The sequence below is a fragment of the Brachyhypopomus gauderio genome, chromosome 10, assembly GCF_052324685.1.
Source record: "Brachyhypopomus gauderio isolate BG-103 chromosome 10, BGAUD_0.2, whole genome shotgun sequence".
NCBI classification, from domain to species: Eukaryota; Metazoa; Chordata; class Actinopteri; order Gymnotiformes; family Hypopomidae; genus Brachyhypopomus; species Brachyhypopomus gauderio.
The window spans coordinates 3,414,632-3,441,693 of NC_135220.1; the positions used below are offsets into that span (position 1 = coordinate 3,414,632).

Below are 27,062 nucleotides of genomic sequence, written 5' to 3' on the forward strand. Positions count from 1 at the left end.
TTACGTAGGTATTTTTATTAGAAGAAACATAAAAACAAATATTAATTGCAAGCTAATAAAGGGTCAGTATAAAATTTAAAGTAATGTCCTTTATTTATCTTTTATATAGCTTTATATCTTTTATATAGTTCATTGGTCAAGGGCATAATAAAGGCGAAGGCTCAGATCTGGTAATGATTTCAGAAATTTTTAAACATGGTGTCAACCAATATGTCAATAACATGTACATTGGTGTAGCATAAAAAAAAATAATTTTATTATTTACATTATTTTATTTTTTATCCACTATTATCAAAGGTGGCAATGACCTGAATATACAGTTTAACAGTGTCCATTAGCACAGGAAGATGCACCTTTAACATAAAGCAGATGGAAAGGACTGACTAAAGGTAGCAGGAGATGTCATGTAGTGATCTGATCAAACACTGCTTGGGTTTAATATAGGCAATAATCTTGGCAATTCACATTTATTACTTTATGAGTTTATTACCTTTTCCAAAACCATATCCCCACTACTAAACTACAGTTCATGTACTGCATATGGTTTTCAGGCATAAGCATGCTTCACATGTTGTGCATCTGTCTACTTATAACATGTTTATATTTGTGTTTTTAGAGTTTTTGTATACTGTTTACCGCTTATGATACAGAAGTGTAACTGTATCACACTGCCATGCACACTGTTTTAAACAAAGCCTGCAATGTGAGTTAATGTTTAAAAACAGACCTTTGAGATCATCCATCTGGCTCAGGCCACTACGATTTGGAAAATAATGTAGATCTTTTTGACCAGGTGTAGTCCACACTTTAAACAGTACAGTCATCTGCCTCTACTTTAGAATGACGTCTGTGGACACTGCATGTGTAGACACATGGAGCATGATGAGTTCTGGCCTGGAGGAGAACAGCAGTTATGTTTTACTGCTGAACTTGAACTAACCAAAAGCTTCCAGACACGACTCCAGCTACACACCTGCACCCAGCAACGAAGACAGCAGCACAGCCAGCCTTACACCCCGGACCAAAAAACAGGTGCGTCAGGCCACAACTCCCTTTTATTTTTATCTTTCCCTCTATATGTAGTTCCTTGAAAATATACTTCAAGAAAAAGTCTCGTCCACATGCTTTTAGACTAAAATATGTGCCATGTTTAGCTGGGCTCAGACAGACTCATCAGGAAGCATGCGAGGGTTTCCTCATTGTGTCAGGGGCCATCGAGTGTTTTAAAACCTCCAGGTTCATTGAAGCACAGGCTGGAGGGGTGGGTATCTGAAGGGTGGGTATCATGAGGGGTGGGTATCGGGAGGGGTGGGTATCATGAGGGGTGGGTATCGGGAGGGGTGGGTATCATGAGGGGTGGGTATCTGAAGGGTGGGTATCATGAGGGGTGGGTATCGGGAGGGGTGGGTATCATGAGGGGTGGGTATCGGGAGGGGTGGGTATCTGAAGGGTGGGTATCATGAGGGGTGGGTATCGGGAGGGGTGGGTACATGGAAGGGTGGGTATCATGAGGGGTGGGTATCGGGAGGGGTGGGTATCATGAGGGGTGGGTATCTGAAGGGTGGGTATCATGAGGGGTGGGTATCGGGAGGGGTGGGTATCTGAAGGGTGGGTATCATGAGGGGTGGGTATCATGAGGGGTGGGTATCATGAGGGGTGGGTATCTGAGGGGTGGGTATCGGGAGGGGTGGGTATCGGGAGGGGTGGGTACATGGAAGGGTGGGAATAAGCAGGGTTAGGCAAAAGGTAAATTGGTGGTGATAATATAATGCATTAGTTAAGTAAAGGATATATTGTGACAATAATGAATACGTTGTGCACCTCTGAGATCTGGGTAGATTTAAGTCAGTCCAACCACTATGTTGTGTTGAAACATACAAACAGCAATAAAAAACTGTTTCATATCCAACTGATTAATATCCAATTATCCCTTTTTTCTGTACTCAGTGGTTCTAGAACAGAATAATCCTTTATTATGTTTATTTGATTCCCTTTTATGTCAATAGTTTGCTAATCTGGGGCTCACAGACTGCTGGCTGTCTGACTTATGATTATGTCTATTCAGATTCTCTATTCAGATTATGTCTATCGAGCAATGTGATGAAGCAACCAACAGCTAAACACTTAGCTGGAGGAAACACTTCATTTGAATAGAATGTTTTTTTATAGATCAGTTACCAAATTTAAAAATAAACAGTTGAAATGGATTCATAATGGATTTATTCTCATTGTGCATCTACAGCGCTTTGAGTTGTCTCTGTGTATGATGTGTGCCATACAGATGACCCTGCCTTACCTTTTTTTCCATAAACATAGTTTAGACTCTAGATGAGCAGGTCCAAACCCTCCACCCTCAGCCAGCGTATGTGCTAAATGTCGCTGCGACGTGTCCACCGCGCCGTTACATGTGGAGCGTAAAGTTTGTGGTGACAGATCATCTGGGTACCACTACGGAGTGGACACACGTGTGAAGGATGTAAGGTAACGCAAACAAGCAACCGCATCCGTGAGGTTTTCATGTAATTAAAAACAGCTGTGATGGATTTAATTGTTAACAGTTTAATTGATGACAGCTGTTGGGTTTGTTGGTGACTCAATTGATGCAGGACATTTTTGTTTGATGCAGTATACAAAAAGACAATAGTGAAGATTGTAATTGGATGTATTTCGTGTCTTCCAGGTCTTCTTTCAGAGAACTGTTAGATTAAAGCCGACATACAAGTACTGTGGCGATCACGGTCATGTACACAAATAGAGCTGCAACATGTCAGTTCTGTCACTTTATGAAGTGCGTGTTGGTGGGCATGATGCATAGTGGTCACTGCTGTAAATATACAACCCTAAGAAAATGGTATACATTTAAGGGCTGTTTACGTTAAGCTTAAAACTGGATGAATCGTTAATTGAAGATTCATCTCCAAATCAAGGATTATTCACTTACTAAATCTTAAGGCAGGATTATTCAGTAACCGCAGGACAGGTCTGCAGCTACACAGACACATTGGTGTAGCCATGGCTGTTATTTCTGGAGTCAAAATTGCCTGCGGGCTTCACATGGGTTTGAAACAACAGATTTATGGTTCTGTGGTTGAGTGTCCACAGAGAGCATGCAGGGGATGAGATGAAGAGCAGAGAAGAATGAGATTCTCCACTCTCATCCGCAGGGTTGGAGTTAAGCTAGAGTAATGCCTTTTGTCAAAGCCACAGTGCGTGTGTGGCAGACCTGAACACTAGTTGTGCAGTCACAACAGCATTATGATGACCTTGGACTATTTTGTACAGAGACGGTGACCAGATGGCTCAGGGGGTTGTTCACTGTGGAACTCAGGACTGGCTGAGACTTTAATCTTAAATGTCATAGCTGATAAACTTTACAAAGCCAAATGCATGTGGAAATTTTAATGTCTCTACTTAGAAATGTATTTTAAATTTATGGACAAAAATCCAGTTGTATCACTTTAAATTTTAAGGACTAGAGATGTAGGACACCAGCCTGCAAAGGAACAGGATGTATTGTTAGTATTTCTTCCCCCTCACAGTTTAAGACCCAGAATTCTAAATCTGGACTAAAAATAATTATCAATACAGATTCACTACAGCTACTGCAGTTTAATCCAAGACTAGGCCCAATACCTGCCTGGTAAACAGGCCGTAAGAGGACGGTCAGCAAGACCATCAGTGAGGCTCAAATCCCCTCCTCTCCCCCTTTCCTCCAAAGCTATACGTTTAGGCCGAACTCCCCTAGCAGAGCGGGAGAAGCTGATAGCTAAACTCCACGTGGACGCAGGCCAGCTGGACGAAGAGCAGGCAAACCTGCAGGCCCTGTGCAAGTGTACGATTCCTACCTCAAATCCTTTCCAATGATGAAGTAGGTCTGGGCAATCCTAGCAGGCAAGCAAGGCAAACAGAACAGTACGTTCTGGGCTCATTCTATATCCTAGATCACCCCTGCATCCCGGCTTTTGTCGACCTAGACCCGAGTGATCAAGTGACCCTGCTCAGCGCCATTGAAGTCATCATCGAGCTCCTAGCGTACCTCAGCAACAAAGATGGCGTGCTAATGGCTGGCAGCCAGGTGTTTATGACCCGAGAGTTTTTTTAAAGAGTCTGCGTGAGCCCTTCTGCAACATAATGGAGCCATAATGGAGTTCCAGTTCTCCGTCAAGTTCAAAGTGCTGGAGCTTGAAGACTGCGACCTAGTGCTCTTCATCGCCATCATCATCATCCTTAGTGGTGATATGTTAGTAGTTCACAAGTTTTGTGAAAATTAACTGATCAGTGTGAACACAGTAAATGGTGCGAAACAAAAATGGTACAAAAACTGAAAATAATATTTCTAGGAATACATTTAAAGCAAAGTAATATCACTAACTGAAATAAAACTACTGGAGCTCAGATATAATGTCTCTCATAATGAGAACTGATCCCGGTCATCAGTCAGTCATTAGAATTAAAGTGAGTGAAGCATTAAGAACAGCTTTAACGTCTGAGGACACTCCTTAACAAAAGCATAGCCCCCGTTTCAATGTCTAAACCAGTTTAACCTCTTCATGATTTACTTCACTGTAGATCGGCCAGGTTTGGTGAATGCAAAGGTCATTCAGGAGCTTCAGGACGAAGTTCTGCAGGCCCTGGACCTCCAGCTGAAGGCTCTCCACCCAAACTCTCCCCATCTCTTCCCCAAATTGCTGATGACGACTGACCTGCGCCCGCTGGTGACGGAACACGTCCGCATCATCCACCTGCTAAAGAGGGCGGGGCTGGAGGCGTGTCTACACCCTCTCTGTACAAGAGATCATGAAGGATCTACATTAAAGCTTGGTCTCCAGGCTTGTTCAAAGGAGACGCACCTTTCGCTCACATTTCTCTTTACACACCACAAGCCTTACGCATACATGTTAAGAGGGCAGTCATGGCCTGGTGGTTAGGGAACTGGTCTTGTGACCGGAGGGTCGTGGGTTCGATTCCCAGACCTGACGCCATGACTGAGGTGCCCCTGAGCAAGGCCCTTAACCCTCAATTGCTCACTTGTATAAAAAATGAGATTAAAATGTAAGTCGCTCTGGATAAGGGCGTCTGCCAAATGCCATAAATGTAAATGTAAATGTAAATGTTAAGAGGAGACATCTACAATGGTGGTTTAGTTTCAGCATTATGCTAGGCCTATGATTTCCACAAGGGGGCGTCTAATTGCACCTTTCTAACCATGTCTATCACAATAGACTTAATAGAATTATTTATGCTGTAACTTCACACTAGGTGGCGAGATTAAATGTCTAGATCTTTTAGAGTGCAAAGATCAGAGGCAGAAAGATCATTCTAAAAACAATAGTGAGTAAAGCTTTTTCCATCTGGACATTGCAAGATTTTGCCAAGTGTTGTTTCAATCTCAAGCTGAATCAATTTTAGTCAAAGCTCCTTATTAAAATTGCACTTTCATGGTTCGCTCCCCTTCAGGGTCACGAGTCGCCACGTTCTCAGAGAGCCGTAGGTGGTCTGGACGGGCCATCATGGAATACCACGCTGCCACTGTAAACATGACATGTGGGTACACTGCTGTACGCCTGAGAGAGAGGGGTCAGGAGGGTGAGGTTACCGAAGCGCGTCAGCCGCCCCGCCTTACAACATTTCACTCGAGTCTCACAGACATCCCTAACACACAGAGCCAGTTTTCTAATGTCTGAGAAAGTACTGGGCTCTCTAGTTTCACATCCCTGACACCAACAGCTGGAGCATTTATTCAAACATTCACGAACATGCAAAGTGCATGTTGAGAGCCTGAGAAAAACAGAGCTCAAAAAACATCCACCGAGAGGTTGATTCTGTATTTAACTTAATTTTATTAAAATAACCATTACTGATGAACAGTATATACTCAAGTCTGCAGTAAAACCTTCAAAGAGCCGGACGACCATCAATAAAGAATCAAAATCATTTAATGCTGAGACTAACGTTTGTGATCGAGGTTTAGCAGAACACTGACATTTTTAAGGATGCGAACATTAACTGTTCATATACTTTCCAAACAAGGTATGATATCTGTGTATGAAACTGATTGAACGGTTATAAAACTTCACACACTAAAAAAAAAAAAAAAAAAACCCCAGTGACTGAGAACGACTGCAAATAGTTTGTGTGGGAGTAATCCTCGTGAAGGCTCCCACTGCTCCACCAACCAGAGCGACGTGACTGCCAGCTCCTGTATGCGCACCCTGCCTTCAGGGCCACACGGTCATTCCAAGAGATGTTCTCCACACTGTAACACAACCACACGGGCCCTGTCCAAATCCACTGTCCCCAACAGAAGGCTTGTAGCAAAGCAGAGTGTGATTGCAAGCTATAGAAAACATTGTCTATTGTATTTTGTGAACTGAGCTTTGAAATTTCTGTTGTTCAGTAGCTAAATTACAAAAGATTCTACAGGCCATGTGTGGCACTCCCTATGGCTTCTTCAACAGGCGTCGTTTCCATTTTATTTGCGTAGAAGTTTTAATTGTTGAAACTGTCATGATTAGGCATCTACACATTTTGGGGGTTTTTAAAAACATACCTAGATGTAATCTAACAGTTTGTGTGTATGAAGCGGACATCACCTCAGCCTTTAGCAGTGACGACGTCGGCCATCATTGCTACATGGTCACACACATTTAAAACCCACACTGGACTTCAGTTCCTTTCAGGCCAAAGCTCGGCCTCCCCCGCTCACGGACTCCCCGTCGGAGCGAAGAGGTGAATTCAGCGGAACCTCCCGGAACCTTCCGGCCAAACCGAAGCAGCTCCGCCAGGTTCTGGGGCTCCACCCCCTCCCCCGCAACCACGCTGGGTGCGCGTCTCGGGGCCCCCGGCCGCCGCGGTCTCGGCGTGGACCGTCAGAAGACGGGCAGCTTCATGGAGGTGAGAGTGCAGGAGTTGATGTCGTCGGTGTGCGCGGCCCGGTGCAGGGACGGCTCGGAGGCACTGCGGTTAATCTTGGGAAGCGAATGCTGCAGCAGCTCGATGGAAGACAAGATCTTCACAAACCCACGCAGGAAACAGATACAATTAGGTCAGCCCGCACGAGGTCACGGCAAAGGTCGTACACTGCAAAGCGTGCAGACTATAGATGAAGTAATGACCCGGTATCAAGTGTAGACGCGTGGAGAGAGAGACGTGTGGTGAAAATGAGCTCGAGTTGGGAGTGTAGGCACGCCACACCGTGATGTTCCCAACAGTTTGCACAGATCTGAAAGTGGGACAACCAACTTTTCATACCTGTGGGAAGAGAGGTCTCTCCTCTTTGGACTTTTTGATGCAGTCAGCCACCAGTCGCTTCATGGCTTTGGGGCAACTTTTGTAGAGTTTACTGAGATCTGGAGCTAGGTAACCCCTGCCAACCATGAAGATTATCTATGGACACAGAGCACACAAGCAGATAGAGAGAGAGAGAGAGAGAGAGAGAGAGATAGAGAGAGAGAGCGCAGTATGAACGACGCTTTGAACCACTGCCTTCGTTCTGTTTTACACGTGTGAAGTACAAACAGCTCTTGGCTATAAGCAAACGAAACACCAAGAGCCTTGAAGAATAGCAGAGCAATTCGGCAGTCACGGTTTCACGAAGTCTTCACATGCTCATTCTCATGAACGTGGGGCTGGTTTGACAGGAACACACATGGCAGCACTGGGTCCTTGGGGCATTTTCTGGAGAGCAGGGCATCCAGCCTCACGTTGAGTTTACTGAGCAAGTAGATGTGGGCACTGCACACCAACGCAGCACACCAGCATGGGTGGAGGGAGGGGGCGGGTCACGGGTGGAGGGAGAGGGGGGGGGGGGGGGGGGCGGGTCACGGGTGGAGGGAGCGGGGGGGGGCGGGTCACGGGTGGAGGGAGCGGGGGGGGCGGGTCACGGGTGGAGGGAGCGGGGGGGGCGGGTCACGGGTGGAGGGAGCGGGGGGGGCGGGTCACGGGTGGAGGGAGAGGGGGTGGGTCACGGGTGGAGGGAGAGGGGGGGCGGGTCACGGGTGGAAGGAGAGGGGGGTGGGTCACGGGTGGAGGGAGAGGGGGGGCGGGTCACGGGTGGAGGGCGGGGGCCGGTGGGTCACGGGTGGAGGGAGAGGGGGGTGGGTGACGGGTGGAGGGAGAGGGGGGGCGGGTCACGGGTGGAGGGAGAGGGGGGGGCGGGTCACGGGTGGAGGGTCACGGGTGGAGGGAGCTGGGGGGTGGGTCACGGGTGGAGGGGGAGGGGGCCGGGTCACGGGTGGAGGGAGCGGGGGGGGGGGGGGGGTCCACGGGGGGTGGGTCACGGGTGGAGGGTGCAGGGGGGGCGAGTCACGGGTGGAGGGAGCGGGGCGGGGGGTCACGGGTGGAGGGGGACTCCGGAGCTCAGCTTCAATTACAGGATAAATTTAGTGCCACGGCCCCACAGTAACTGGGCCAGCAGGAGTCCAGAAGAGTCCCCTCCCCTCCCCCTCCCACGTGAGCTCATTTTCAATTTCAGATTTTCCTAACCCCCCTAAACGCACACCTGTTACTCAACTCTCACACAAACAAAAGTGGCTTTTAAGCACTACTTTAAGATCACAATATCTGTTTCCCAAGTTACTATAACTAGCAAGGAGAATACAGACGCCGACATTTAAAGTGTTTTTAGAATCAACAACATTATGTTAAAATGTTTCTTTAAAAAAGCACCCCCCCTCCCCCCACCAAAGAAAATAAAATGACACAAAATTCTGTATTAAGCACAATCACATTAAATATATGTGAGCAGACAGAGACACACAAACGAATCTTGTTATGGCGTTGGGTGAGGTGTGGTGATATGGGTTACCCAGTACACTTGACCTGCATGTAATTACGAAAATGATTCTGAAGTACGCGGTGGAGAAACACGTACCTGATCTCTGTTAGCTATGTGTGAATAGGGCAACTCCCCAGTCATCAGCTCGTAAAGCACAACACCGTAGGAGTAGACGTCGGACTGGAAACTGTACGGGTTGTTGTCCTGCATCCGGATCACCTCAGGCGCCTGAGTGTAAACAGAGCAGGAGTAGAAGGCCCGTGTTCTCATCATCATCATCATCACACTCGTGTTTTTACACACACACACACACACACACACATGTAGGAGATGAGCAGAGGTTTCAGAGGTGTTTATTTGAGCCCCGTGTTTAGGGGTGACCACTGACCATCCATAATATGGAGCCAGAGGGCCGCTCCACCTGGTGAGAGCCACTCCAGCGGGACTTGACCGTGGCCAGGCCAAAGTCCCCGATCTTCACTGTCAGCCCCTCGTGCAGGAAGATGTCTGCGTTTCAGTTAAAGATGCACAGGGCAGGACACACTAATGGTGCACAGGTGTGGACACACACACTCCCGTGTGCTACCATCTCTTAATACCTGCATTACTTCCCAGTTCACATGTAGAGTACCAGTAAATATCAAATCAGTTGAAGCACAGTCACAACAGTAATCAGGAGGTGCAGAACACAACACGGTCCCACCGAGGCCAACAGGAGAGGCTGCTCTCTCAAGACGATGCCGGAGTTTGGGCCACACGAGCGGTCTAGATCAAACACAGAGGGCTGTGCACAGGGGGCTCGCCGTGAACATCACCGTTTCTGTGACTGTGGAAAAGAAAAAAAAAGAAACCCCTGCTTGCTCTTGGACACAAACTGCAAGATTAAACTACACATGAAACATGAAGATGGCGCGACGCCCGGTGAATATTGGGAACACATTCTTTGGTCAGATGAGACCAAGATAAATTTGTTGGGCTCAGACGGGTACGGCATGTTTGTCGTAAACATGGCCAGGACCGCCACAGTGCCACAGTCTTCATGGTGAAGCACACAAGTGGGGGTGGAATGTTATGGAGCTACATGAGCACAAAAAAGTGTTTGGAGATTACATTTACAGATGGCTCCGTGAACGTCCGTGGATGTGCCAATATCCCTGCTGACCAGAGCCCCAGTCAGAAGCCTGGGCAGAAGAGGAATATTCCAGCATGATGATGAGCCAAAGGTCACTGCTGAAACCACACGAGAAGTTCACCTGCTTCAGTGGGCTGGCTGACGTGAATCTAAACCCCTGTGGGGTATTTTATAATGAAAGGAGGAGAAACACAGCACCTCCACCAAAGAGGAGATAGAAGGACGTGAACATGGCCTTGGGACCCTCCATGCTCGGGGTGTGAGTCTCACATCAAATAGAAGAATATAAGGATAGAAAAAAAGAGAAAAGATTTAATGTCGGTAATGGAATGTGTACTGGCTTCGTTGTATTTAGTTCCTGCTGTGGGGCCTTTTAATATATGTTTAATACAATACAGTGAAAAGTCGCATTAAACCAAATACCCAACTGCTCAACTTGGAAGTAATGCAATCAATGTAAAGTAATCCAGTGTAGCCACGCACGCACACACACACACACACACACACACACACACACACACACACAGGGAAGGGACATATACATGCATGTACATGCACACACACGCACACACACACACCTCTTGAGAAGGATACTGTTTGACTTCATGTCCCGATGGATGATGTTCTTTGCGTGCAAGTAGCTGGAAGAAAAGAAGAAAGGTCCAAGACCCCGTTAACACACCCACGTCGTCCTCGTTAATGCACTCAGAGAGGCTCCTCCCCCCCCCCCCCCCCCCCCCCCCCCCCCCCCACGCGTGGTGCTGAACTCACTCCACGCCCTGAGCGGTCTGTCTGGCGATGTCGATCAGCTGGAACATCTGGAGGTTGGTCTCCAGTACATGGAGGTGCTTGTAGAGGCTACTGCCCTCACACCACTGCGTCACGATGGCCAGGTTGTCCTTCGTCATGTAGCCCATGAAGAGCAGGATGTTGACATGCCTCGTTTTCCTGTGGACAGACAGAGGGGTTGATGGGAAAACTAAGGCAGCAAGTGCGGATGGGTTACTGAGCACTCCTCTTTGATTGGTTACTGAGCACTCCTCTCTGATTGGTTACTGAGCACTCCTCTCTGATTGGTTACTGAGCACTCCTCTCTGATTGGTTACTGAGCACTCTTCCATGTTATGCTTCCTGCTAAATCTTCAACCTCACCACAATGGTCTCTGCAGAGCAGTCAACAGTCTGTAAACTTCAGTTGTTTTAGGGTTCGTGTTAGTTTTTAATGCTCGGAGATGCATTACAATGGATGATGTTAAAAGGACCACACACTGAGTAAATGACTTCCCCAGGGAACAATTAGGAGACCATTACTAATGCTTTTAGAAACTCCACTGTAGAGCCAATGCAATCCCATCAAATATACTAGCAGATGAAAGGGAACTCATTTTTCCCAAGCTGGGATCTGATAAAGACGACGACGCTGTGCTACATCATACCGCCTCATCGTAAAGTCTTTACGCTCACCGCAGAACTGCCACTTCGTTGCGGAAAGCCTGGAGCTGCTCTGGCGTCGGGTCTGTGACTTTGAGAATCTTCACCGCCACGTCACCTGCGGGTCAGCCGAGAAACAGCGGTGTTGCCAAGCAGCGCAGAGCCGCCGACACGGAGACCCCCCCCCAACACGTGACACATGCGTGTGACCCTTACCGTGCCATTTCCCTTTGTAGACGGTTCCGAAGGAGCCCGAGCCAATCCTGGACTGCAACATGACCTCGCTGGCCTCGATCTCCCAGTAGTAGCTCGAGTCTCTTTTATCCCGTGGCCGCTGGGAGGCAACACAGCCACGTAAGGCAGTTTTTCACCAGAGAAACAGGACATTTGTGATGTATGCCTGTACATTGCTGCCTGTGCTGCTTTCGCTTGAAGCTTACTGGAATCTGGACAGGATTCCATTGTGTTACTATCTGTAGCAGTGTGTAGTGAAACTACAGCACGAAAGCCTTTAAGGAGGGTAATAGAGCCCTCCAGATTCACTACCGACGCTCAGAGACAATGACACAAGTACGTGGAGAGCTCCGGGAAGCGCATTAGCCAAAGCTTATCAGCAGTATTACATCTGTTTCTTCTCTTGTGTTTCTCACAGGATGTACTCGAGAAAGGGGAAGTGATCTCAGTGCATCTACTCGGGTTCAACGCGGAGAGGAAGGGCCGTGACGGAGAGCTTACTATTTTGTTTTTCTCCTGAGAATTGAAGGACGATGCCCTCTCTTTCTGAGCTGGTGCAGGAGCTTTGGACTGGGTCCAGCCAGTCGGACTGTGGCTCGGGGAACTACCTGCTAGAGAAGAAGGAGGAAAAACCCAAAAACAGAATAAGCATTTCTACCAACAGAAACATACAATAACAGCTCAATCTTTCGTCTGGTATTGCAACGTTCTTCTTACCTGATCCATGACCATGACGTATTGCATCCTAAACAAATAAACATAAATAAAATAATCGTAAATGCAATGTCCCTCAACAGCATACTGTTCCTTTCATGTGTCCTGTTGTGTACTGAGGGAAAGTGCCAGAGCTTTATAGGCCAGAGCAAAGTGCTGGGAGACTGCTAACCTCTGGCTAGATCGAGACTCTACAGCACATTTAAAGCAGAGGTGTAGAGGAGGCAGTCAATACCTACTCTTCTCTTCAGACAAAAGCGCTGGCTCCAGGACCTGGGAGAGGCATTCGGGCAATCTAGCTACTCTCCAGCACAGCCCGGCGGGAAGGCGGCGAAGGAACCAGAGACAGAGTGGGAAAGGGAGAGAGGTTGGTGGTGACGGGGGAAGAGCACAGGTCACTAGCTGGGGTGTCCATCAGACATGCTTTGAAAAGGCCCGCTGCAGCACAGTATGCACCAGTACGGGAGGCAGATGTGGACCACAGCACTCCACAGTGCAGAGTGTGTGCTCCTCGATCTAGCACCACTGCTTTGGAAATATTTGCCATTTATTAATGTGTTTTAGTGCAGCGGACGACCTGTGACTGTACAGGACCTTTGACACACCTCTTAACTGTATTTCAACTCCAGCTAGTGACGCAGAGAAAGGTGGGGGGGTGAAGATGTAGGCCTGAGCAACACGAGAGAAGATGGTTTACCGCAGTGAAGGAGTGACAGAAGGCTGGGAGAGGTGGAGGGGCTAACGAGGTCACAGGAGTGCCAGGCAGACCTTGGGCACTCCTTACACGGCTGATTTAAGGGCGCCTTTGAGGAGAGGAGCCGGATGTTACCTCGATCAGGCTGCCATCAACAGGCAGGGTGGTGCTGACCATGTGCACATTGGGTGTGGAGGTGGACCGCTGCCTCTGAGAGAGAGCCCCCCCTGCTGGCGAGTATGGGGTCGTGCAGTTGAAGACATAAGGGGTCGAATGTCTGTGAAGGGAGCTAGAGGACAGACAAAAAAATTTATATTATATATATATATAAACTATGTTTAACTGGAAGCTTCTGGCCACCTGCCCAAATGTGGTGAATGTTTATGTGAATAATGAAGTCCTTGACCCAGGATGGCCTTCCCCATACACCAGGACAGGTTTATTTAGAGTTCAGACTAAAACATTCAAAACACATTCACTCTTCCTCGTTGCATGATTGAATTTGGATTTCCAGGTAATGGTTTTTCCTGGTCCTGACCAGCTTGTGAGTAATTTTATGACTGGAGACAAGAAAGTTAATAGCAAGGAAAACACCAAAAGGCCAAAGAGTCCCACTCTAGGACCAGATGTAGCCAAACACACGAGGTGAAAACAAGCATATGGCTGGTGCAGTGGTGGGGTGTCAACGCGGTTCATGCTGCCCAACTCGGAGCTGGACGGTGGATGTCTGCGCGTGACGCAGGAGCAGTTAGTGTGTGGGTGGGTCTGGGACTCTTCCTAAGGACTCCGCGTCTGCTGCAGGGGGAAATCGGCAGAGCTTGAATAATAAACCTGTTAACATGGCATGCCCCGAAGAAAACTGTGGTTTCAGTCATTTCAGTAATTAAACCGAAATTTTTTTAGTTATTGGAAGGAAATTCTCAAAAGGCTTTTTTGGGGATGGGACACTATATTCCAGGAAGAGGAATGTATATGAAATTCATAGTCACTACCCTGACAACAATGACCAGGTCACGGGTGGGCAGAGTCCATTACTGGTCCTGAGATTCAGTATAATAACGTAATACAACTCTCTGAACTTTGGTTCAATTCCTTTCCACTACAGGTTGATTCCCACTCGAGGCCAGAAATAAACTTTGTTCCCATCAACAACACAGACATGGGGAAAGATCATTAAAACTAGCAGGACATTTCTATGAGGACATGTGCCTCTAGGTGTACGTCTCTGACCTGGGAGTTCTGAGAACGCTGGATCACTCAACCCAGCAACTGAGATTAAATCAGCCTAAGAGGGCGTGTGCATGTCCATTTAAAGCCCTGGCAGGAGATCAGAAGGAAGGGGTTACCTGCTGGGGATCCGGGTGAGGGACTCTCTCATTCTCCTAGAGGTAAGGGGGGGGAGAGACGGCACTCCACTCTCACCTGGTGTCGGGAACAACCTGCAGGGAAAAGTCGTTCGTTCAAGAACACTCAACGACAGGCTTGCTTAATCTAGTTTCCTTTGAAACGCAAGTGAATTCTCTTTAAAAAGAAAAAAGTCAAGATGACTTCTGATCATACATCTTTAGGTGAAGATATATCCACCCACTGTGGTTAATCTTCATCAGGGAGCAAAGCTGTGGGTCAGTGCTGTGAGCTGTCACACTGCATCAGACAGCAAGGCTTTGACTGAAAGCACGGCTATATTTACCCTCTCTTAACCAGCCACCACTAAAACCACAAATCCTGGTGGCTAATCTTCGTCACGATCACGGTGGCTGTCACCACCTCGTTTGTAACACTCGAAGTCTTCAGTGTTTTTATTTTATTTGTGTTTTACGTACCTCGTTTTGGCTATTTTTGGTTTCCTAAACTTCTATTTAAAGACCATTTGGTTCTTATATGTCTTGGAATTATGTAACTTTAGCATTAAATACAGTTCCTTACGTAATTCTCATGAAACGCAGACATTAACCCATTATTTTTTTAAACTCCAGACTCATTATAACTTATATACTATATATATATAATTATATATAGTATTATCAACCCCTCCAAATGTAAAGTGAACTCATCCACAAAATGTTGGTTTGTGTTCAGGATAGAGTGCTTGAATACAGTTTATCTTGGTATGAATGACTTGTTAGACAAAGAACATTGTGACCCTCACAGGAGTTGCCTGATATTGCTCCAGTCCACACACATCGTAGGAACTTTTGTGCTGCAATGCTCATGGAATTTATAGCCACACGTCTGGCAACGAAAGCCACTCAATAGGAACTTCTGGCACATGTCACAGAATGCCAACTTCAGAAATGTTTTCCGGGCCTGAAAATGAATAGAGGGCATGTTGAGGACCAGGACTGGGTTCAGGACCAGAACTGAGACACTTCGTGTTACTTAAAGGGTTAAAGTGTTCCACAGCACTTACAAAATTGTGGGTGGTCAAGGGGACATGGTCCAGGACCTCCACGAGCAGTTCCTCTCCGATCAGAGATGTCGAGTCCGTGCCCCAGTCCATCCGAGCCTTTTTGCTACAAGAGTAAAGAGGAAACTAAGCAGTGCAGAAAAACACAGCGAGCAAAAATGGAGCTACTGTGTGAACTGGTTTATTACAAAGACTCAGCCAGCCTGAAAGTCAAAGAACAGCTGAATCACAGAACGAATCCAGTAATGAGGACTGCAATAATCTCCACACTAAAGAGGTACATCATTGGTTTAAAAGTATTTATGGCAAGGAAATGGACCAAAAACATCTGAACCACACTTCATACTGCAAGAGGTCAATTTTTAACATCAACAATCTACTGTGTGTGGTTTGGTGTCCATCATGGCTGCAAACACCACTTGGTGCCGCCCAGATGCGTCTTGTCCTCCGACCACAGTTCAGTGGTTTAGACAACAAACCCACAATTCTGCTCTTTGTTTACAAATGTGAAAGTGCGCATTTTGGTCCAACAAAAACAGCTGCAGACACATAACTTTCTGCACACGTTCTATGTGGATGTCCAACTGGTTTCTTTTCCACCCCCTTTCTTTGTAAGGAAAACCCTTTAATTAAACAGAAAGACAGACGTGAATGCCAACGTCAAAACAAGGAAGGACGCATGGTGGGTGGAGCAGGCAGGGCCGGTCCTACCTCCTGTGAGCCGTATGCAGTCGGTACACAGCGCAGCACTCTGGCTGAAGGCCTCGCACCTTCAGGGCTTTAATCAGGCAGCTGTGCAGGGACATTCCTGGACGCACGTTCACCTGAGCAGTGATGGCAAACGGCGGCATTTACACACAGTGTGAACTTGGCCCGGGTTAGAGAGACTTACAGTGTGAACAGAGCAAAAACAAAACCTCGTGAAAAATTAGCTCCAAGCTGACAGTGTCCAGCATATTCTAGGCCAAGTAAAAGCATGGACAACGCAATCGGATTAATTACAAATAATGAACATGCACAATATATACATTACACAGACATTCTGCTTAATGTTTTTGTAACCAACTCTCCAGGTAACCATTTAAGACTTTTACGAGCCTTTGGAGATAAAGCAAATGCAAAAATGAAAGTGTTGCAAGACAAAACAATTGCTACTTAAATGATATGTACACTTTATGGTGTGACTATTGCGCTACTGTCACAGCTCTGAACAGGAGCGTATTACTGTGTGTATGCTGTGCACTGGACTGCAGTCTGAATTGGGCCTTGCAGGCTTTACCCTACAGCCTTTAAGGATCAGGGTGGACACTGAGTCCAGCTCTACTTAGGGGATTTGTTCTCAAGGGAGTTCTTCACTGCCTCAGTCGCCTGTCACTTTAGCTTGTGAAGAAGAAGAAAAGTGTCGTACATAAGAACCTGACGTGCACGGAATGCTCTCCTCACTTACAACAGTGCGCTGCTGGTTGGGGAGGTACACCCGAATGGTGCTGCTGGTTTTGGCGTCGGAGATTCTGCTGTCGTCTGAGGAGTGGCGCTGGTATGGGAAGCCCTGCACCACGGTGGGGGAGACACAAGGGCTCTCAAACACGGAGTCCTTCATCCCCAGACCATTGCTTATGGTCCTCCAGGCTCCTTGGAGGTGCTCCATTGGGACAGGCTTATCTGTCTACAGAACAAGTGCATTTAGAAGTTCAGGAGAGGTTCTGGAGAAAGCCTTAAAACACACTGAACTAGGAGCAGTCTTTCTGCTTTAAACTGACCCATAGCAATGACCTATGGTTATTAGGACGTGGTTGTTTAAGATCAGTCATGAGCAGATCTGGAGATCTGCGGGAAGCTGTGTTCTTTAAGAAGGCCCTTTGGTCATGTAGTGTGGAAGGGAACTAGCACCAGTGTTCTCAATCCAGCAGGTCTTTTACAGAGACAGCCAATGTACACTAATAAACACTCTCATATCTATATAGGGTCCAAGGTAATCTTTCAAAGAACCCCATTCTTCTCAGTTTTCTTTATCACAGTAATAACTCGAACTACACCGCATAGTCTAAAATACTAAATTGCAGTTGTTTTAGTATACTTTGCAATTGAGATACGCTCTACTATATATTAAAATAGGCCTACAACAGCAAATTGATTTGACTTGAACTTGATTTGACATGGTTGCGCTACATTATCTGGACCAAATCCATGTATGCTTCTTAGATCACATGAATGCCATGATTACTCAAAACACCAAATCAACATGTACCTGGGACAGCTGGAGAGGATGTTCACAGTACACAATAAAAAAATCTGATTTGTTTTAGTATTAAGTTGCATACAGGGGCTTTTTGCAATATCCGTATTGCATAGGCCACACTGCGATAATGATTAACAAACAATATAGGCTGTTAAGTCCCAGTAATGACTACCATGGGCCCCCAATGTTTAAACCCTCTGTCATTAAAAGGTCACTCAGTGGGATATGACCGGATTTTTATAAAGAACACATCTTAAGAACAATCTTAATTACTTCAAAGAAAAAAAAACATCAAGAAACAAGTCAAAATAAGGAACAAAATAAGTATAAATGAAAAAAATACTTTTGCTTAAGATGTAGTGTGTCCTAGCTGTATTCCAAAACATCCAATATATCCTGCCAAAACTTCACTCCAGCCCATATCGTAATTAACTGCACGAGCAGTGTTATATTAGGACTGGAACTGAGCAGCGGGTGTGTTGATCACCACGTGCAGGCTTGTGTCCTTGGTCTACTTAAATTTGCCAAAGTGTCAGCTGCAGGAGTTTTGAGTAATGTATTAATCACATTAGATGGATTAGGCGGAGCGCCCTACTGATCCCCTAACCTGTCCCGTGAGAGTACCTGACTCACACACATTTCTCAGTCATTCCTGATTCTAATACAGATGAACCAGGTAATCAAGAGCTTAAGAATGTTGACCGTCTGCAGTGTGAATACATGAATCAGTTGGAGGAGAGGCCTTCTCAACAACATTCACATACGCATCGATAACAGTGAACCTTCGTCCTTAAATTTTATCCCTGCCTCATTCTCAACACCGTTAAATTATTTACACAAACACCTTGCTGGTACACGTTTGTGTGAGTAATCAGTAGCTTACACGAAAATATGTCAAACATTTCGCACACAAATAGATATTTGTGATGAACTGTGTTCCTGGATACAACACCCTCGTGAATGGTTCCTCACATCCAACATGACCCAAATCAACATGATCTTTATGTCACTGCACCACTACTGCTTCTGTCACAGGTAGAAATGGTAAATAAGTATCTACAACATCATCCTTCAACAGGTCGCCACATTACAGTATCTTCACAATCTAATTTATAAACTACATCCTTCCCTTTTTGAACATGACACAATGTGAAATGACAGTGAAATAAACCAGCTTTGACTCTTTTTGACCATATGGTCCTAAACCCGTTATCCTGGCTAGCTAACGAACCGTGTCACTAAAACAGAACAAGCACAGGCCCGGGTCAACCGACCTGGTTGTGTATCCCAGGTTCGGGCCTGGCCCAGTGTAAACCTCACGTTGTTAGTTGTTCTTCATGAACCCACAAACCTCCTCCGTCACCTCACATATCTGAGGTTAGCTCGCTGGCTAACGGCTAACGCCGTGTTTACACACTCCCACTGTTGACACTATTGGAGCCGGACAGGCCAGGGCAGCAAGCCGCTTAAACCAACAAACTCACGCATTTTCTACAAGCTGTAAACACAGTTAGAGAGGTTAACGGAGCCGGTGTCACCGCTAGCCGGCCCGCTGCTGTTTCCACGCCGGCCACAGGCCCTTTATCTGTGGACTCCAACGTCCTTCATGAAACAAGCTAACTGGCTACTTGGCTAGCTGGCGAGCTGTTAGCCGATATAAAGTTCTCGGTCGTTACGTAAACTTACTTTAAATCGCGATGTTTCATCAACGAATGTAAACGTACACTGTGGTTGATGTGTATATAATCAAGCCGAACAGCTCGGCGACGGGTTTACACACAAGTCATAAATGAACTCACCAGGGAAAGTTTGAAAACTTCAGCTCCGCCATAACTTCAAGAAGAGGAGATCCGATGACATCATCATATGTGCAAACTCAAACGGAGGGAGGGAGAGAGAGAGAGAGAGACACACACAGAGACAGACACACACACACACAGAGAGAGAGAGAGAGAGACAGAGAGAGAGAGAGAGAGAGAGAGAGAGAGAGGACGGGTCTGCAAGGAAGGTCCGACCCAGTGAGTATAGCAAATGCTTCTTCTGCTATTAGGCAATAGGTTTGCTGTTTACAACCCTTGTTATATAAAACATGTTAACTCTGTCTCTCGGTTATGTGGACGAGACCTACAACTACACAACACGGACCTGCAACTACACAACACAGACCTACAACTACACAACACAGAGGCTCACAATAAACAGACTGCAGCGACAGCCTGCAGATCCTATTTGCCAGACTGGTCTAGAGTATTTGAGATAAAAGGGGCAAGTCGTTCGTCTGACTGACGTCGACGACTGAAATTTGATCTCTTGGTGATTTGGCACGTGTGAATATTAAATGGCAAAAACTTGTATAAGTGCAGGTATTAATAATAAATGACAAAGAAGTATTTGAAAACTTTTACTGGGAAAAATGAAAAGGTTATAAATTTGATACTGCATCATCAAGCTGCCAGACAGCCTCGGGGATCACGGTGATCAGATCTGTTCAGAAGATCTGTTAGTTTATGGATAGACAGTAAGTGCCTAGGTGGCCTATATGAAGCTAATATTTTTAAGACAACACACTGGCAGCGTTTAATTTAAAAGTTCACATCTACTGACATAAAAAAAACTAAATACTGAGTCGCAAACACAGACTGTTTTCTTCTCGAGGGTTTTCTTAGCAATTATGGCTTCACCATATTTTCTCACATATAATTAGATACAATACACGGTATTGTTGCAATCTCCGTGCAGCTTTCACAATAACATATGAGAGTACTGTGTCACAGATGTTTTGTCCAAGTTCTTTTAGACGCTTTTAGACACATTTACAGAAGTGAATCACTTCCAGGTGTGAGATTTATCCCTCCCATTGGAGTACACTTTGTGAAAAAAAAAATAATAACTGTAATTTCATAGGGGAACTCTGGGCACAGAGCGGCGGAGTTACCTCAGCTGAGATTTGGAAGAACAGCCTTGTAACAGTACATTTCCCGGTGAAACAAGTACAGCGTCGCTTTCATGAAAAAGCCAAGAACATCGTTAGGATACTCGTATTAAATAAATGTACTTTTGAATTCCGTAGACATTAGCAAGGACATCATTAGAGGTGGGACGGTGTCGTTTGCGAGCTGCCCGATTGGACAGATTGTGGAGGCGGTGTCCATGCTCGCACGTTTTTTATTGGCTGGTGTTTATTTTTTTGGGAGACCTTTTACTGGCCACCGAAAACGTCAGTCCGAACGGACATGCGCAACTCGTATGTGGCGCATCGGAGAGGGGCGGAGTAAACACCAGTGAGTCACGTAGCTAACTGGCTAATACCGAACCGAATAGGTGAGTCCAACAAATTTTAAGCTCTTTTCGCAAAAAATTGCCATCGCGTCGCTTTAAACGAACTATTTAATTAAGAAAAACCGTCACGGCTCGGTAGCGGGGGATTCCCGAAAGCCCAATAAAACGTCAGTGGAAGTAAAAGTTGGCTTTGGCTACACGAGCTAGCTAAATCTCCTCACCTAAGGTCTCGTGGCCTAGCTGTAGCGTGGCTGCGCGCGGGAAACGTCTCGCGCCGCTGCGCGTGAACCGCCGGGTCCTTTCTCTAAAAACCGCCCTCTTCTACTCCACACTCACTCTCCCCCCGTGTCGGTCGGTGGAGTACGCGTCCGCCGTCCAGATTCCGCGGTCGATGCCGTGAGTGAGGTCGCCTCCGCGGCGCGCACACCGACGCGGCCCAGTCAGGGTGGCCGTGTCTCGCTAGTCAAGTTAGCCGGGGAAGCTACAAATCTTTGGTCTGCCTGGTAACTTTGACACGGCCGGTGTAGCGACCCGCCCGACGACCGCAGTGCTGCTGTCCGTTATCGGGGTGTAGTGGCGAGGCTCGGCGGCGAGCGTGGCGCCTCGTACTCGTGCGTGCGGAGCCTGAATCACATGGCGAGTCTTCAACGAGTTAGCCGCTTAGCTAACAGATGCGACACGAGTCTTTAAATAGCTAAACCTCCAGTTCAGTTTAGCCAACTAGATGGCCTACCTGACTAACTTTACATTAATTGATGTATCTAGTTTGTAATATATATGTTTATATTTGTTGTGGTGGATTTGTAGACTTGAGCACGTTTAACGGGGGGTGGGGTGGTAAGCCCACGCTGCCCGTGCTGAGGTGAAGTAGGAAACGCGTTACTTTTAGCACAAGCAACGACGGCAACACCCTCATGGAGTAGTTTAAACATTCTTTTTGGGTTTTTGAAATGGTCGAAGTGTTTTTTAATGTTTTTTTTTTATTCTCTTTAGATAATGGATATGAGCAGCAGTGAGTGCTTTGGCTGTGGCCGCTCTGGACACTGGGTCAAGAACTGTCCCAATGCTGGCCGTGGCCGTGGGAGAGGAAGGGGCCGTGGTAAGGGTAAGACCCACACCCAGTGTTAAATAAAGCTCCTCCAGTCCAGCCCTTCACACACGTAGGCCTTTTAACTGCAGATATTCATTAATGCAATGTGCTATATAGCTGATGGGACAAGCGTTTGCAGCAATAACCCATTAAATTACTTATACAAGTAGTATGTTTGAGTTTGCTTTTATTTTGCATTCTTTCCTACCCAGATCTTTTCTGTTACCGATGTGGAGAACAAGGCCACATTGCCAGGGACTGTGAGCAGACCGAGGATGGTGAGACACCGATTTGGTCTTTTAAAACAGTCTTTTGCATTTTTGATGATGTGGCCCAGAGCTGTCCGCATGCTTGGAAATCTGACCGAGCGGGTTTTCTCTCTCTTGTGCAGCGTGCTACAACTGTCACAGGAGTGGCCACATCTCCAGGGACTGCAAGGAGCCCAAGAAGGAGCGGGAGCAGTGCTGCTACAACTGTGGCAAGGCCGGCCACGTGGCGCGCGACTGTGACCATGCCAACGAGCAGAAGTGCTACTCCTGCGGAGGCTTTGGGCACATCCAGAAACTTTGTGACAAAGTGAAGTGCTACCGGTACGTGTGTGCGCGCGCGCAGAGTGGTGCTGCCTGTGTGTTGAGCGTGTGCTGCTTAACAGGGACTTGAGCAGTGTCATAATTCACTGTATTGGCTGGGTTGTTTCTCTTGGAACTTGTGAAGCTAGATGTTCTAATTGAATGCATTTGATTTGGTGAATCATTGGTTTCACACCAATCAAATTGACCAAAATAAAGCAAAATGATATTGATCGAGGCATATTGATCACAAGAAGCAGAAAAGTTGCGCACCTCTGTTTACTTATTGTCCATACTGGTGGAAAAGAGGACCCGTGTGACTCTAAACTGGGTGTGTGTGTGTCTTCATTTTATGCAGGTGTGGAGAGATTGGCCATGTGGCCGTGCAGTGCAGCAAGGCCAGTGAGGTGAACTGCTACAACTGTGGCAAGACTGGTCACCTGGCAAGAGAATGCACAATCGAAGCCTCTGCATAACCGGTTTCCTTTGTCATCCCCTCCTTTTCAGATTGATGGTTGGTTGTATTATTTTCTCGGAATCCTCTTTATTGGCCAGTGCTTGGCAACCAGAGGCTTGTCCCGGGCCAGTGTGCTTCTTGAAATGTTTAAACAAAAAAAAAAAGAGGGGTTAAAAAAGGGGGTAAAAAAATCTTTCTGCATTTAATACAAAATGTCTATTTAGTTTGGTAGAGGTGTATGTATAATGCTTTGTTAAAAGACCCCTTTCCATGCCGCTGGTGAGATCCTCACTGACTGGGACACGATGTGGTATGTGAGACCCCTGGGCTCAGAGTGGGCCCTGGTGCGATGACGCAACAGAGAAGTTGAGGCAAGCCTCGATTTCTGGATTTTTGTTTCGATCAAGTCGGGGGAATATAAGTTGGCTTAAGAGAGTATGACCGGGATAACCATTTGCAACACAGGAATCCAACTTAATCCAGGCACCACAAGCAAGGTGGGCTTTAACTTGTGAGGAAAAGTTATATTGATGATGCTGATCACAGAAGTCTGAAATATTGAGAAATTCTAAGTTCTTTTTTTTTTTTTTTTTGACTTCTTTTTTTTTTTTTAAACAGTCATCTGTTTGCAAGTGTAGCAAACATCACTCATGCCTGAAGGTAAAGATTCCAAAAGTAATTTTAGTCATTTCTATCTTAAATTATCAAAAAACAATAAGCTTGTGGATTTATCAGTAATTTGCAAAAGGAGAATGTTTTCACAGAAATCAAATATTATTTTTGTACAATATCACTTGGACTACTGTAAGAATATCATTTTGCTTGTACTCCGTTTTTAAGTCAGAAGGAAAATGCAACTGAAGTCCTATAACATAGAAAATGTAATTTTAAACTATCAATAAAGCTGGAGGAGGATCTGGAACCTGATTACAGATTTCTTTTTTCTCTTCAAATGCTTAAAATTTAATATTGTAACAGTATCGTAACATCAGAGTTGATAACTCTTGGGCAATAGTAAGTGGAGCTGTTTCTATAGGTATTTCAAGCAAAGCAAAATTGCTGTAGGATGTACAGAGCAGTCATTTAACATTTTTCTTCTGTTGTACTAGTTTGTGTCAAGGGTCCATTGGATGTGTTAAGCTGCAGTTGAAGGTCTATTCTTCCAAACAGAACCGAGGGTAAACAGGTTGTCTCCTTTGCTTGCACAGGTGTGCAGTTCTGTTCACGCTGCCTCTACCTCTTAACTATGAGGCCAAAAGAGTTTACAAAATGACTATTGGCAACCTTATGAGAGTAAAAACACATTGCACACTTTCTATACATACTGCCCAAATGTCTTCAGGAGTAAGTCTGTAGAAATATGAGTTTAGTGGCAGTCGATTTGCTAAGTGAGAACACACTTCTCAATTTGTGCACCTGTCATAATGCTCTAGGAACAAGCTAATCAAATGTGGGACGTGGAAGGTTGCTCCACCTGCTGTTTCCATGTACATCTCCTGCTGTAGCGCTAGCAGCAACCGTGATTATGGTGCAGGGGAAGTGAGAGTAATGTAGTTGGAGTAACAACAAAATGGCTTAATTGCAATAAAAGAACATTTTTATTACTTTTCTTTAGAAAATTCATCTAACATGCTTATGGGTTCACATACATTTAATCATCTTTTACAGTATGGCTTCACTGTACACTATCAATTTTACACTGTACACTACCTTTTCTCATTTCAGTTTTTGTGGTCACATTTGTCAATGCTCTTCCCTGCATTTCAAAGGGAACATTTGTGGGGGTGGGGCTATAATAGGACACCATCAGTCATACAGTGCTTAAAAAATGATGGAATTAAGGTCACATTGGGACATGACCATCATTGCAAGAACAGATGGTGATTAAGCAAATGTAAGGGAGTATGTAACGCAGTGTTTTCAGGTTTAGAACGCCAAGGTCAAAGGGCAGACGTGCATACCTCTGCAGCTGGGCCTCAACAAAGGAGGGTCAGAACGCCACAGCATAATGACCAAGTTGGTAAAGATCAGGATTATATATGAAACGACTGGATCAAGTTCTGCTGATTTACTGAGGGATCAAAAAAAAATGTACAATCAAAATGGTAAGAAATAAATGGACAGGGCAGATAAAAAAAAATCACAATGTGGTACAAACAATTAAGATAAATTCAGGGCAAGCTTGTCTGGTTCACATTTCTTTGAACTTTATGTTGTGTTCCTTATGCAATGCATCAATTATTTGGGGAAGGATCTCCATGTCAAGCAGAGGCCTCTCCAGATCATCGTGTTGGCTTGAAGACCCTGCACCAAAGCTCTTCTTCCTATACCTGTGTTTAGGTTTGCGAGAACGCAGAGATTCTGCTTCGAATCCCGTGTGTCTTTCACTGATGCCCAGAATGAAAGTTAAGTCCTTGACCAATCGCAAACACCAGAACAGCAAACCAATGAGAACACAGAGCATGATCCCTATGGCGATGTTATAAAGGCTTCCAGAGCATCGGTGCTGCACACAGGCAGAGAACTCTGCCTCGCTGAGTCCAGCGATGGTCTGGTGAGCTAGTGAGGTAGGGCTGACGCACGTGGGGCCCACACCAACCACAGCTTGGTTCCTCAGGAGCCATGTTCGGAGATACTGGATGTCACAACCACAGTGGAAGGGATTTCCTGACAGGTTCACCACCTGAAGGCTCTGGAGCATGTCAAAATGCCCAGGTGTAACAGAGCTCAACTGGTTGTGCTGTAGATGTAGTTCAGTGGTGTCTGGGGAAAGTTTGGGGATTTTCTTGAGGCCCTGGGAGATGCAGTTAACCCTCAGTCCTCCAGAAGGTGACATAGAACATTTGCAGGAGTCTGAGCTGATTTGCCCAACAGACAAACCCAGAAGAAGGAGCACAGTTACCCCTGAGTTCAAGATCATCCTGTATTTGTGGAAATAGTATATAAAACATAGAATTGTTAGTATATTGTGATATTGCATATCACTTTACCACTATTCTAACAATTCAAAAACAAGCAGAATACCGTAGCCAGAGGACTAATAGGAAAAGCATAAACTGATAGGAAAATATTGTAGATTCAGTGAAAAACTAAATCTCAAACATAAACAGATCCTTAGCTGAGGCCTTTGTGGTCTATATTTTACTCTAAAATAATGTGCATCCATCCTATTCCTTTAACATCAGTAGGAGACTGTATGCCAGTGGAATAATTGAAATTAGACAAGGATAATTTCAGAGTATTTTGTAAGATTGTCATTTCTGTTTGGACATAGAACATGACTGAAAACTAAAACCAAGACAACTTGTTTCTTGAAAGAGTATAAAGACGACAGTACTTAGGATACTAACTTTACAATACAATATTCCATATTACATTTATTGATTTGTGTATTTTATGAAATTGTAAACAACACAGTAGGCATATTCTGTATTTTTCTCAATTCGGTCCTTGAGGCCCACTAGATGGTTCCACATTTTTGCTCTGATTGTTGGGAGAATTTGGACAGAGCAAAGCTGTGGAACTGTCAGGTGGCTCTGTCTGGCTGGACAAACACTTGTGTGTTCAACACTTCCCTTTCAGCAACCAACATGCACTCAAGAGGCTCTTCTCGTCCTGTGACGTGAGCATAAAACAAACTAAATGTGTTATTTAGCAGTTCTTCTCACCTGCGTCTTTACAATGTAGTAGATCCGTCTTCATTTCTGACCGTATTCCGCCAACACCAGGCATCAGAGTAAGTACATATTCAAAGCTCACATTGGGTCATGTGACAACAGGGTAGTCTCTGTGGCCCACAGATAAGACTATCTACCGGCCAAAACTTGTAACGGCCATGTGTTTATACTTCTGTTGATACTTGTGCATTTATTTAGAATACAATACACTTGTGCATTAATTTCGAATGCAGTTTGATACAGGAGAAAATAAAATGCTATTAAAAAGTAATTAATGGGCCTAGCTATTAAATTTACACAAACTATTTGCTCTATTCTCAGTCATACAATTTTAATTCAGCCATCATTCAACCTCAGATAATG

At 45.6% G+C, this 27,062-nt stretch overlaps 3 protein-coding genes and 1 pseudogene across 17 annotated transcripts; 2 read left to right on the top strand and 2 right to left on the bottom strand.

Annotated features, from left to right (window-relative positions):
* Positions 1–872: 872 nt before the first annotated feature.
* LOC143526125 (peroxisome proliferator-activated receptor gamma-like) lies at positions 873–4,815 on the top strand (annotated as a pseudogene).
* A 1,005-nt stretch (positions 4,816–5,820) lies between these two features.
* On the bottom strand, positions 5,821–19,569 carry raf1a (Raf-1 proto-oncogene, serine/threonine kinase a). 6 transcript variants are annotated; one of them, XM_077018782.1, is made up of 18 exons: positions 19,427–19,569; positions 16,836–17,054; positions 16,100–16,212; positions 15,392–15,494; positions 15,131–15,288; positions 14,328–14,420; positions 13,117–13,270; positions 12,527–12,586; positions 12,291–12,318; positions 12,075–12,181; positions 11,556–11,673; positions 11,373–11,457; positions 10,680–10,856; positions 10,503–10,549; positions 9,165–9,283; positions 8,873–9,004; positions 7,252–7,386; positions 5,821–7,010 (listed from the first exon to the last, which is right to left on the bottom strand). In XM_077018782.1, exons 2-18 carry the CDS (start codon positions 17,034–17,036, stop codon positions 6,870–6,872), a joined length of 1,971 nt encoding a protein of 656 aa, XP_076874897.1. In that variant the 5' UTR covers positions 17,037–17,054; positions 19,427–19,569; the 3' UTR covers positions 5,821–6,869. The 6 variants fall into 6 exon arrangements, with proteins under 6 accessions (XP_076874897.1, XP_076874895.1, XP_076874896.1 ...); XM_077018780.1 differs by having other exon boundaries at positions 12,075–12,184; XM_077018781.1 differs by having other exon boundaries at positions 12,075–12,184; positions 19,314–19,454.
* On the top strand, positions 19,526–25,093 carry cnbpa (CCHC-type zinc finger, nucleic acid binding protein a). Of its 10 annotated transcripts, none has more exons than XM_077018792.1 (5): positions 19,526–19,645; positions 21,900–22,011; positions 22,209–22,274; positions 22,388–22,586; positions 22,924–25,093. In XM_077018792.1, the coding sequence occupies exons 2-5, from the start codon at positions 21,903–21,905 to the stop codon at positions 23,039–23,041; spliced, it is 492 nt and encodes a 163-aa protein (XP_076874907.1). In that variant the 5' UTR covers positions 19,526–19,645; positions 21,900–21,902; the 3' UTR covers positions 23,042–25,093. The 10 variants fall into 10 exon arrangements, with proteins under 10 accessions (XP_076874907.1, XP_076874908.1, XP_076874910.1 ...); XM_077018793.1 differs by having other exon boundaries at positions 21,900–22,005; XM_077018795.1 differs by lacking the exon at positions 19,526–19,645 and adding an exon at positions 20,824–20,948.
* On the bottom strand, positions 24,602–26,846 carry gp9 (glycoprotein IX platelet). The gene is made up of 2 exons (XM_077018791.1): positions 26,691–26,846; positions 24,602–25,943 (listed from the first exon to the last, which is right to left on the bottom strand). The coding sequence occupies exon 2, from the start codon at positions 25,940–25,942 to the stop codon at positions 25,214–25,216; it is 729 nt and encodes a 242-aa protein (XP_076874906.1). The 5' UTR covers position 25,943; positions 26,691–26,846; the 3' UTR covers positions 24,602–25,213.
* Between the last annotated feature and the right edge of the window lie 216 nt (positions 26,847–27,062).

What these genes read in the sequence shown, in the direction of transcription:
- raf1a (XM_077018780.1), bottom strand. Translation starts at nt 17,036, where the DNA reads ATGGAGCACCTCCAAGGAGCCTGGAGGACCATAAGCAATGGTCTGGGG. An exon ending in CTCAGGAGAAAAACAAAATA is followed by an intron (nt 11,674 to 12,074) that starts GTAAGCTCTCCG and finishes GTTGCCTCCCAG; the next exon opens with CGGCCACGGGATAAAAGAGA. An exon ending in ACATAGCTAACAGAGATCAG is followed by an intron (nt 7,387 to 8,872) that starts GTACGTGTTTCT and finishes CTGTGTCCATAG; the next exon opens with ATAATCTTCATGGTTGGCAG.
- cnbpa (XM_077018794.1), top strand. An exon ending in AGGAAGGGGCCGTGGTAAGG is followed by an intron (nt 22,012 to 22,208) that starts GTAAGACCCACA and finishes TTTCCTACCCAG; the next exon opens with ATCTTTTCTGTTACCGATGT. An exon ending in CTGTGAGCAGACCGAGGATG is followed by an intron (nt 22,275 to 22,387) that starts GTGAGACACCGA and finishes TCTCTTGTGCAG; the next exon opens with CGTGCTACAACTGTCACAGG.
- gp9 (XM_077018791.1), bottom strand. Translation starts at nt 25,942, where the DNA reads ATGATCTTGAACTCAGGGGTAACTGTGCTCCTTCTTCTGGGTTTGTCT.